At 44.3% G+C, this 12,629-nt stretch overlaps 1 protein-coding gene across 1 annotated transcript in view; it reads left to right on the forward strand.

Moving 5' to 3' along the window:
* Positions 1-12,629, forward strand: part of LOC137356992 (secretory carrier-associated membrane protein 3-like) — a 69,178-nt gene that overhangs the window by 12,451 nt on the left and 44,098 nt on the right. Inside the window, exon 2 of the mRNA XM_068022917.1 lies at positions 2,377-2,460. Within this exon, the coding sequence (XP_067879018.1) occupies positions 2,377-2,460 (84 nt within the window). The remainder of the gene's footprint in view (positions 1-2,376; positions 2,461-12,629) is intronic.

The following is a 12,629-nucleotide window of genomic DNA, read 5'->3' on the forward strand; positions in this document are numbered from 1 at the left end:
TGGTGTGCGTCCGCACCCAGGCTGCGACTCTCTGCCTTCGGACCCTGCAGAGATACCTTTATGTCGAGCGTCCTCCCAGATGGTGTGCGGTGGTGATATATTTTTTCTGCTAGGGGCCCTGCCTTCAAGAGGACACGCAGCTCCCAGCAGCAAACTTTTGCTGCGCCTCTCTGAGGGAGTTGCTTGTCTTTTACTGGGATCTATTCCGAGTCTGGAACATGGTCACCTCCAGTAAGGGCACTCCCCCGTTGGCGGAGGAGAGGGCCCTGTCTGTCTGGGCTGCCGGCTCTGGGGAAAAACCAACAGGTGGAAGAATAGCCAAAGCTTCCGGGACACCCCTCTCTGCGGGTGTTGAGGGGGCTCTGGAGTGTGGAGCGTTCCCAACCAAGCTGACCCCTGCTTGGTCGGAACTGCTCATTGGACCCAGGCCCCGAAACCCCCCTCGAGTCGGTCCCGCACAAACTGGGCTGCCTCTTGGAAATTCCCTCCATGCCATTCCACGCCGCACGGAGGGATTTCCTATATGGGCAGCTCCTGCACACACTCCATTTCCTCGCCCTCGTCTGCCTGCTGGACAGTCCGTGGCAGTCCCTATTGCCATCTGGTGGCGAGGGGAAACACCAGTGGAGGTCTCTCTTTGCGGAAGTCTTCCCCCTTTGCTACTAGGCGGCACTGATTTAAAATTAGGGTTCGCCCTTTGAGGACACAGACAAGGAGAAATTTTTTTCTCTGAGGGTTGTGCGACTTTGGAACTCTCTACCTCAGAAGGTGAATCTTTTTAAGGTGGAGGTAGATAGATTCTTGTTAGGCAAGAGAATCAAAGGTTATCGGGGGTAGATGGGAGTGTGGAATTCAAGAGACAAACAGATCAGGCATGATCTTATTGAATGGCAGAGCAGGCTTGAGGGGCTGAATGGCCTACTTCTCCTAATTCATATGTATGTATGTTTACATCGGGGACCTGGGGTGGAGGGTGTTGCACAGGGCAGGCCCGTGTAATAAACTTTTAAGTAGGTTCATGGATGTCCAGGCTGCCTGTAATTTCTGCGGTCTGGACGAGTCCGTGTTCCATGTTTATATGCAGTATGCGAGGTTGCAGCCCCTCTTTGAGTATTTGAAGGGGCTGCTCCTCAGGTTGTGGTTGCACTTCAGCCCCATGTTCCTTACCTTTGGGTACCCGGTGCGGAGCAGGGAGGGCTGGGAGGAGGATCTCCTTGTCGGTCTGCTCCTGGGCCTGGCTGAGGTTGCAATTCACAGGTCCAGGCTGCAGGCCGTCAGGGGGAGGGGTCCGTCCTCCCTGAGTGCCTGCCCCTCTTCCGCGGTTACGTTCGCACCTGGGTATCCCTGGAGAAGGAGCATGCGGTGTCTGCTGGTTGGCACCGTATGGAGCTGGAGTGCATCGTAGATGCTGAAAATTGCATTTTAATTTGAATTTTATTTTATTTATCTTTTTTTTTCCATTTGAGTTATTAATATAAAATGCATATAAAGGGGGCCTGAGGAATAAAGGCCCCGTCGACAAAAATAAGAGGCCTGAGGTACAAAGGCCATCATCGAAAAAATAAAAAAGAATACAGAGTAATGATCCCTCTACATTGGACAGCCAGTGAGGTATGGGTTAGTTCAGAGCAGAGATAAAGTCAGTGTTTGACCCAGCAGACTGTCTGTCTCCAGTCTGTTAGATGGTCCAGCTGCTTCTGGCGAAATATTCTGTGTACAGACAGAATGAAATGAGGGATTCCTACGTATTGATTGATTTGGCCAGTTGCCAGGGAGCCGACACTTCACCCCCACATTTGCTTCCGTTTCTCGTTCATTGAGAGTGAAGGAGGAAAATTGAGCAAGCTACAATTCCCCAGGGGGGACTGTGTACCAGCTACACCTGCTGGCTCTGATACAGTTAGTACTGACTGCAGTATGTGTGCAAGTGCTGTGAAATGCATCAGGTATCCAAATGGCCTACTTCACATGTAGACCAGACCGGCTAAAGACAGATGATTTGCTTCCCTAAAGAACATTAGTGAAGCAGATGTGTTTGTACAACAATCCAGTAGTTACATGGTCACCATTACTGAGACTAGGTTGTAATGCCAGATTTCTTTCAATTGAATTGAAATTCCCCAGCTGGGGTTTGATTTCTTTCTCTGGATCATTAATTTAGACCTCGAGATGATCAGTGCAGCAACATAGCCACGATGTTACTGTGCCCCTGACCACTATGCCCCTGACCACTGTGCCCCTGACGTGCAGCACAGTCTGGGTTCAGGATGGGGTCCAGGAACAAAGGAAGCTGGTCTTGGGTTGCAGTATATTTTGCTGCCTGTCTTCTACTTTGGTCCGTTAATGACTGCTGCTGTGTGTGTTATTTACCTACAGGATCCGGCAGTGCTTGAACACAGCACTGACCATCAGCAGCCCACACTGAGCCAGGTTTACAACCCCTTCGAGGAAAACAGAGAGGTAAGTGGGCCAGGGAGGCCGCTCGGATTTGAACAACAGCTATTATCCAGAGATATTACATTCCATGAGGAAGGAAAACAGCCAGTGCTACTCACAGAGACACATTCTTCAACGAAAAAAACGTTATCAAAACCTTCAATTATATCCCAGTCTGTAACTCACTCCCTGGTATCTGTTATTCTATATAGAAAGGACCCGAACCCCTCGATTAGATTCCAGTCTGCAACTCACTCCCGGGTATCTGTTATTCCATACATAAACCACCCGAACCCCTCGATTAGATTCCAGTCTGCAACTCACTCCCGGGTATCTGTTATTCTATATATAAACCACCCGAACCCCTTGATTAGATTCCAGTCTGCAACTCACTCCCGGGTATCTGTTATTCCATACATAAACCACCCGAACCCCTCGATTAGATTCCAGTCTGTAACTCACTCCCTGGTATCTGTTATTCTATATATAAACCACCCGAACCCCTCGATTAGATTCCAGTCTGTAATTCACTCCCTGGTATCTGTTATTCTATATATAAACCACCCCGAACCCCTCGATTAGATTCCAGTCTGTAACTCACTCCCTGGTATCTGTTATTCTATATATAAACCACCCGAACCCCTCGATTAGATTCCAGTCTGTAATTCACTCCCTGGTATCTGTTATTCTATATATAAACCACCTGAACCCCTCGATTAGATTCCAGTCTGTAATTCACTCCCTGGTATCTGTTATTCTATATATAAACCACCCCGAACCCCTCGATTAGATTCCAGTCTGTAACTCACTCCTGGGTGTCTGTTCTTGTATATAGAAACGACCCGAACCCCTCGATTAGATTCCAGTCTGTAACTCACTCCCGGGTATCTGTTATTCGATACATAAACCACCCGAACCCCTCGATTAGATTCCAGTCTGTAACTCACTCCCTGGTATCTGTTATTTTAAAAATAAACCACCCGAACCCCTCTAATAGATTCCAGTCTGTAATTCACTCCCTGGTATCTGTTCTATATATAAACCACCCCGAACCCCTCGATTAGATTCCAGTCTGTAACTCACTCCTGGGTGTCTGTTCTTGTATATAGAAACGACCCAAACCCCTCGATTAGATTCCAGTCAGTAACTCACTCCCTGGTATCTGTTATTCTATATATAAACCACCCGAACCCCTCGATTAGATTCCAGTCTGTAACTCACTCCCGGGTATCTGTTATTCTATATATAAACCACCCGAACCTCTCGATTAGATTCCAGTCTGTAACTCAATCCCGGGTATCTGTTATTCTATATATAAACCACCCGAATCCCTCGATTAGATTCCAGTCTGTAACTCACTCCCGGGTATCTGTTATTCTATATATAAACCACCCGAATCCCTTGATTAGATTCCAGTCTGCAACTCTCTCCCGGGTATCTGTGATTCTATATATAAACCTCCCCCCACCCACCCCCACCAACCCCTCGATTAGATTCCAGTCTGCAACTCACTCCCAGGTATCTGTTATTGTATATAGAAACGACCCGAACCCCTCGATTAGATTCCAGTCAGTAACTCACTCCCTGGTATCTGTTATTCTATATATAAACCACCCGAACTCCTCGATTAGATTCCAGTCTGTAATTCACTCCCTGGTATCTGTTATTCTATACAGAAACGACCCGAACCCCTCGATTAGATTCCAGTCTGTAACTCACTCCCAGGTATCTGTTATTGTCTATATAAACCACCCCGAACCCCTCAATTAGATTCCAGTCTGTAACTCACTCCCGTGTACCTGTTATTCTATATATAAACCCCCCGAACCCCTCGATTAGATTCCAGTCTGTAACTCACTCCCGCGTACCTGTTATTCTATATATAAACCACCCGAATCCCTCGATTAGATTCCAGTCTGGAACCCTCTCCCGGGTATCTGTTATTCTATATATAAACCGCCCCCCCCACCAACCCCTCGATTAGATTCCAGTCTGCAACTCACTCCGGGTATCTGTTGTTCTATATATAAACCACCCGAACCCCTCGATTAGATTCCAGTCTGTAACCCACTCCCGGGTATCTGTTATTCCATATATAAACCACCCGAACCCCTCAATTAGATTCCAGACTGTCACTCAATCCCGGGTATCTGTTATTCTATATATAAACCACCCGAACCCCTCGATTGGATTCCAGTCTGTAACTCACTCCAGGATATCTGTTATTTTATATCTTAACCACCTGAACCCCTCGGTTAGATTCCAGTCTGTAACTCACTTCCGGGTATCTGTTATTCTATATATAAACCACCCGAACCCCTCGATTAGATTCCAGTCTGTAACTCACTCCCGGGTATCTGTTATTCTGTATATAAACCACCCGAACCCCTCGATTAGATTCCAGTCTGTCACTCACTCCCGGGTATCTGTTATTCTATACATAAACCATCCGAACCCCTCGATTAGATTCCAGTATGTAACTCACTCCCTGGTATCTGTTATTGTATATAGAAACGACCCGAACCCCTCGATTAGATTCCAGTCTGTAACTCACTGCCGGGTATCTGTTATTCTATATATAAAATACTCCCGAACACCTTGATTAGATTCCAGTCTGCAACTCACTCCCGGGTATCTGTTATTCTATATATAAAACACCCGAACCCCTTGATTAAATTCCAGTCTGTAACTTACTCCCTGGTATCTGTTATTCTATATATAAACCCCCCGAACCCCTCGATTAGATTCCAGTCTGTAACTCACTCCCGGGTATCTGTTATTCTATATATAAACCACCCCTGAACCCCTCGATTAGATTGCAGTCTGTAACCCACTCCCGGGTATCTGTTATTCCATATATAAACCACCCGAACCCCTCAATTAGATTCCAGCCTGTCACTCAATCCCGGGTATCTGTTATTCTATATATAAACCACCCGAACCCCTCGATTAGATTCCAGTCTGTAACTCACTCCCGGATATCTGTTATTCTATATATAAACCACCCGAACCCCTCGATTAGATTCCAGTCTGTAACTCACTTCCGGGTATCTGTTATTCTATATATAAACCACCCGAACCCCTCGATTAGATTCCAGTCTGCAACTCACACCCGGGTATCTGTTATTCTGTATATAAACCACCCGAACCCCTCGATTAGATTCCAGTCTGTCACTCACTCCCTGGTATCTGTTATTGTATATAGAAACGACCCGAACCCCTCGATTAGATTCCAGTCTGTAACTCACTGCCGGGTATCTGTTATTCTATATATAAAATACTCCCGAACTCCTTGATTAGATTCCAGTCTGTCACTCACTCCCGGGTATCTGTTATTCTATACATAAACCATCCGAACCCCTCGATTAGATTCCAGTATGTAACTCACTCCCTGGTATCTGTTATTGTATATAGAAACGACCCGAACCCCTCGATTAGATTCCAGTCTGTAACTCACTGCCGGGTATCTGTTATTCTATATATAAAATACTCCCGAACTCCTTGATTAGATTCCAGTCTGCAACACACTCCCGGGTATCTGTTATTCTATATATAAAATACTCCCGAACTCCTTGATTAGATTCCAGTCTGTAACTTACTCCCGGGTATCTGTTATTCTATATATAAAACACCCGAACCCCTTGATTAAATTCCAGTCTGTAACTTACTCCCTGGTATCTGTTATTCTATATATAAACCCCCCGAACCCCTCGATTAGATTCCAGTCTGTAACTCACTCCCGGGTATCTGTTATTCTATATATAAACCACCCCTGAACCCCTCGATTAGATTGCAGTCTGTAACCCACTCCCGGGTATCTGTTATTCCATATATAAACCACCCGAACCCCTCAATTAGATTCCAGCCTGTCACTCAATCCCGGGTATCTGTTATTCTATATATAAACCACCCGAACCCCTCGATTAGATTCCAGTCTGTAACTCACTCCCGGATATCTGTTATTCTATATATAAACCACCCGAACCCCTCGATTAGATTCCAGTCTGTAACTCACTTCCGGGTATCTGTTATTCTAAATATAAACCACCCGAACCCCTCGATTAGATTCCAGTCTGCAACTCACACCCGGGTATCTGTTATTCTGTATATAAACCACCCGAACCCCTCGATTAGATTCCAGTCTGTCACTCACTCCCTGGTATCTGTTATTGTATATAGAAACGACCCGAACCCCTCGATTAGATTCCAGTCTGTAACTCACTGCCGGGTATCTGTTATTCTATATATAAAATACTCCCGAACTCCTTGATTAGATTCCAGTCTGTCACTCACTCCCGGGTATCTGTTATTCTATATATAAAATACTCCCGAACTCCTTGATTAGATTCCAGTCTGCAACACACTCCCGGGTATCTGTTATTCTATATATAAAATACTCCCGAACTCCTTGATTAGATTCCAGTCTGTAACTTACTCCCTGGTATCTGTTATTCTCTATAAAACACCCCTGAACCCGTCGATTAGATTCCAGTCTGTAACTCACTCCCGGGTATCTGTTATTCCATATATAAACCACCCGAACCCCATCGATTAGATTCCAGTCTGTAACTCACTCTCGGGTATCTGTTATTCTATATGTAAACCACCCTGCACCCCTCGATTAGATTCCAGTCTGTAATTAACTCCCGGGTATCTGTTATTCTATATATAAACCACCCGAACCCCTCAATTAGATTCCAGCCTGTCACTCAATCCCGGGTATCTGTTATTCCATATATAAACCACCCGAACCCCTCGATTGGATTCCAGTCTGTAACTCACTCCCGGATATCTGTTATTTTATATCTTAACCACCCGAACCCCTCGGTTAGATTCCAGTCTGTAACTCACTTCCGGGTATCTGTTATTCTATATATAAACCACCCGAACCCCTCGATTAGATTCCAGTATGTAACTCACTCCCTGGTATCTGTTATTGTATATAGAAACGACCCGAACCCCTCGATTAGATTCCAGTCTGTAACTCACTGCCGGGTATCTGTTATTCTATATATAAACCACCCGAACCCCTCGATTAGATTCCAGTCTGTAACTCACTCTCGGGTATCTGTTATTCTATATATAAACCACCCGAACCCCTTGATTAAATTCCAGTCTGTAACTTACTCCCTGGTATCTGTTATTCTATATATAAAACACCCCTGAACCCGTCGATTAGATTCCAGTCTGTAACTCACTCCCGTGTACCTGTTGTTCTATTTATAAACCACCCGAACCCCTCGATTAGATTCCAGTCTGTAATTCACTCCCTGGTTACTGTTATTCTATATATAAACCACCCGAACCCCTCGATTAGATTCCAGTCTGTAATTCACTCCCTGGTATCTGTTATTGTATAAAGAAACGACCCGAACCTCTCGATTAGATTCCAGTCTGCAACTCACTCCGGGTATCTGTTATTCTATATATAAACCACCCTGCACCCCTCGATTCGATTCCAGTCTGTAATTCACTCCCTGGTATCTGTTATTGTATAAAGAAACGATCCGAACCTCTCGATTAGATTCCAGTCTGTAACTCAATCCTGGGTATCTGTTATTCTATATATAAAACACCGAACCCCTCAATTAGATTCCAGTCTGTAACTCACTCTCGGGTATCTGTTATTCTATATATAAACCACCCTGCACCCCTCGATTAGATTCCAGTCTGTAATTCACTCCCTGGTTACTGTTATTCTATATATAAACCACCCGAACCCCTCGATTAGATTCCAGTCTGTAATTCACTCCCTGGTATCTGTTATTGTATAAAGAAACGACCCGAACCTCTCGATTAGATTCCAGTCTGCAACTCACTCCGGGTATCTGTTATTCTATATATAAACCACCCTGCACCCCTCGATTCGATTCCAGTCTGTAATTCACTCCCTGGTATCTGTTATTGTATAAAGAAACGACCCGAACCTCTCGATTAGATTCCAGTCTGTAACTCAATCCTGGGTATCTGTTATTCTATATATAAAACACCGAACCCCTCAATTAGATTCCAGTCTGTAACTCACTCCCGGGTATCTGTTATTCTATATATAAACCACCCGAACCCCATCGATTAGATTCCAGTCTGTAACTCACTCTCGGGTATCTGTTATTCTATATATAAACCACCCGAACCCCTCGATTAGATTCCAGTCTGTAATTAACTCCCAGGTATCTGTTATTCTATATATAAACGACCCGAACCCCTCGATTAGATTCCAGTCTGTAACTCACTCCCTGGTATCTGTTATTCTATATATAAACCACCCGAACCCCTCGATTAGATTCTAGTCTGTAATTCACTCCCTGGAATCTGTTATTCTATATAAATACCACCCGAACCCCTCGATTAGATTCCAGTCTGTAACTCACTCCCTGGTATCTGTTATTCTATATATAAACCACCCCGAACCCCTCAATTAGATTCCAGTCTGTAACTCACTCCCGGGTATCTGTTATTCTACATATAAACCACCCCAACCCCTCGATTAGATTCCAGTCTGTAACTTACTCCCTGGTATCTGTTATTCTATATATAAACCACCCTGCACCCCTCGATTAGATTCCAGTCTGTAATTCACTCCCTGGTATCTGTTATTCTACATAAATACCACCCGAACCCGTCGATTAGATTCCAGTCTGTAACTCACTCCCGGGTATCTGTTATTCTATATAAATACCACCCGAACCCCTCGATTAGATTCCAGTCTGTAACTCACTCCCTGGTATTTGTTATTCTGTATATAAACCACCCGAACCCCTCGATTAGATTCCAGTCTGTCACTCACTCCCGGGGATCTGTTATTCTATATAAATACCACCCGAACCCCTCGATTAGATTCCAGTCTGTCACTCACTCCCGGGTATCTGTTATTGTATATATAAACCACCCCGAACCCCTCAATTAGATTCCAGTCTGTAACTCACTCCCGGGTATCTGTTATTCTATATAGAAACGTCCCGAACTCCATGATTAGATTCCAGTCTGTAATTCACTCCCGGGTATCTGTTATTCTATATATAAACCACCCCAACCCCTCGATTAGATTCCAGTCTGTAACTCACTCCCGGGTATCTGTTATTCTATATATAAACCACCCGAACCCCTCGATTAGATTCCAGTCTGTAACTTACTCCCTGGTATCTGTTATTCTACATAAATACCACCCGAACCCGTCGATTATATTCCTGTCTGTAATTCACTCCCTGGTATCTGTTATTGTATAAAGAAACGACCCGAACCTCTCGATTAGATTCCAGTCTTTAACTCAATCCTGGGTATCTGTTATTCTATATATAAAACACCGAACCCCTCAATTAGATTCCAGTCTGTAACTCACTCCCGGGTATCTGTTATTCTACATATAAACCACCCTGCACCCCTCGATTAGATTCCAGTCTGTAATTAACTCCCGGGTATCTGTTATTCTATATATAAACCACCCGAACACCTCGATTAGATTCCAGTCTGTAACTCACTCTCGGGTATCTGTTATTCTATATATAAACCACCCGAACCCCTCAATTAGATTCCAGTCTGTAACTCACTCTCGGGTATCTGTTATTCTATATATAAACCACCCGAACCCCTCGATTAGATTCTAGTCTGTAATTCACTCCCTGGAATCTGTTATTCTATATATAAACCACCCGAACCCCTCGATTAGATTCTAGTCTGTAATTCACTCCCTGGAATCTGTTATTCTATATATAAACCACCCGAACTCCTCGATTAGATTCCAGTCTGTAATTCACTCCCGGGTATCTGTTATTCTATATAGAAACGACCCGAACCCATCGATTAGATTCCAGTCTGTAACTCACTCCCGGGTATCTTTTATTCTATATAGAAACGTCCCGAACTCCTCGATTAGATTCCAGTCTGTATCTCACTCCCGGGTATCTGTTATTCTATATAGAAACGACCCGAACCCATCGATTAGATTCCAGTCTGTAACTCACTCCCGGGTATCTGTTATTGTATACAGAAACGTCCCGAACTCCTCGATTAGATTCCAGTCTGTAATTCACTCCCGGGTATCTGTTATTCTATATAGAAACCACCCGAACCCCTCGATTAGATTCCAGTCTGCAATTCACTCCCGGGTATCTGTTATTCCATATAGAAACGACCCGAACCCCTCGATTAGATTCCAGTCTGTAACTCACTCCCAGGTATCTGTTATTCTATATATAAACCACCCCGAACCCCTCAATTAGATTCCAGTCTGTAACTCACTCCCGGGTATCTGTTATTCTATATATAAACCACCCCAACCCCTCGATTAGATTCCAGTCTGTAACTTACTCCCTGGTATCTGTTATTCTACATAAATACCACCCGAACCCGTCGATTAGATTCCAGTCAGTAACTCACTCTCGGGTATCTGTTATTGTATATATAAACCACCCCAACCCCTCGATTAGATTCCAGTCTGTAACTTACTCCCAGGTATCTGTTATTCTACATAAATACCACCCGAACCCGTCGATTAGATTCCAGTCTGTAACTCACTCCCGGGTATCTGTTATTCTATATATAAACCACCCGAACCCCTCGATTAGATTCCAGTCTGTAACTCACTCCCGGGTATCTGTTATTGTATATATAAACCACCCGAACCCCTCGATCAGATTCCAGTCTGTAACTCACTCCCAGGTATCTGTTATTCTATATATAAACCCCCCGAACCCCTCGATCAGATTCCAGTCTGTAACACACTCCTGGGTATCTGTTATTCTGTATATAAACCACGCGAACCCCTCGATTAGATTCCAGTCTGTAACTCACTCCCGGGTATCTGTTATTCTATATATAAACCACCCGAACCCCTTGATTAGATTCCAGTCTGTAACTCACTCCCAGGTATCTGTTATTCTATATATAAACCCCCCGAACCCTTGATTAGATTCCAGTCTGTAACTCACTCCTGGGTATCTGTTATTCTGTATATAAACCCCCCCCCGAACCCCTCGATCAGATTCCAGTCTGTAACTCACTCCCAGGTATCTGTTATTCTATATATAAACCCCCCGAACCCTTGATTAGATTCCAGTCTGTAACTCACTCCCAGGTATCTGTTATTCTATATATAAACCCCCCGAACCCTTGATTAGATTCCAGTCTGTAACTCACTCCCAGGTATCTGTTATTCTATATATAAACCCCCCGAACCCTTGATTAGATTCCAGTCTGTAACTCACTCCCAGGTATCTGTTATTCTATATATAAACCCCCCGAACCCCTCGATCAGATTCCAGTCTGTAACTCACTCCTGGGTATCTGTTATTCTATATATAAACCACCCGAACCCCTTGATTAGATTCCAGTCTGTAACTCACTCCCGGGTATCTGTTATTCTATATATAAACCACCCGAACCCCTTGATTAGATTCCAGTCTGTAACTTACTCCCTGGTATCTGTTATTCTATATATAAAACACCCCTGAACCCGTCGATTAGATTCCAGTCTGTAACTCACTCCCGTGTACCTGTTATTCTATATATAAACCACCCGAACTCCTCGATCAGATTCCAGTCTGTAACTCACTCCTGGGTATCTGTTATTCTGTATGTAAACCCCCCCCCGAACCCCTCGATCAGATTCCAGTCTGTAACTCACTCCCAGGTATTTGTTATTCTATATCTAAACCCCCCGAACCCTTGATTAGATTCCAGCATGTAACTCACTCCTGGGTATCTGTTATTCTATATATAAAACACCCCTGAACCCGTCGATTAGATTCCAGCCTGTAACTCACTCCTGGGTATCTGTTAGTCTGCAGATAAACCCCCCGAACCCCTCGATTAGAGTCCAGTCTGTAACTCACTTGTGGGTATGTGTTATTCTATATATAAATCCCCCGAACCCCTCGATTAGATTCCGGTCTGTAACTCACTCCCAGGTATCTGTTATTCTATATATAAACCCCCCGAACCCCTCGATTAGATTCCGGTCTGTAACTCACTCCCGGGTATCTGTTATTCTATATATAAACCACCCGAACCCCTTGATTAGATTCCAGTCTGTAACTTACTCCCTGGTATCTGTTATTCTATATATAAAACACCCCTGAACCCGTCGATTAGATTCCAGTCTGTAACTCACTCCCGGGTATCTGTTATTCTATATATAAACCACCCGAACTCCTCGATTAGATTCCAGTCTGTAACTCACTCCCGGGTATCTGTTA

This window comes from Heterodontus francisci, chromosome 46 (assembly GCF_036365525.1).
Source record: "Heterodontus francisci isolate sHetFra1 chromosome 46, sHetFra1.hap1, whole genome shotgun sequence".
NCBI classification, from domain to species: domain Eukaryota; kingdom Metazoa; phylum Chordata; class Chondrichthyes; order Heterodontiformes; family Heterodontidae; genus Heterodontus; species Heterodontus francisci.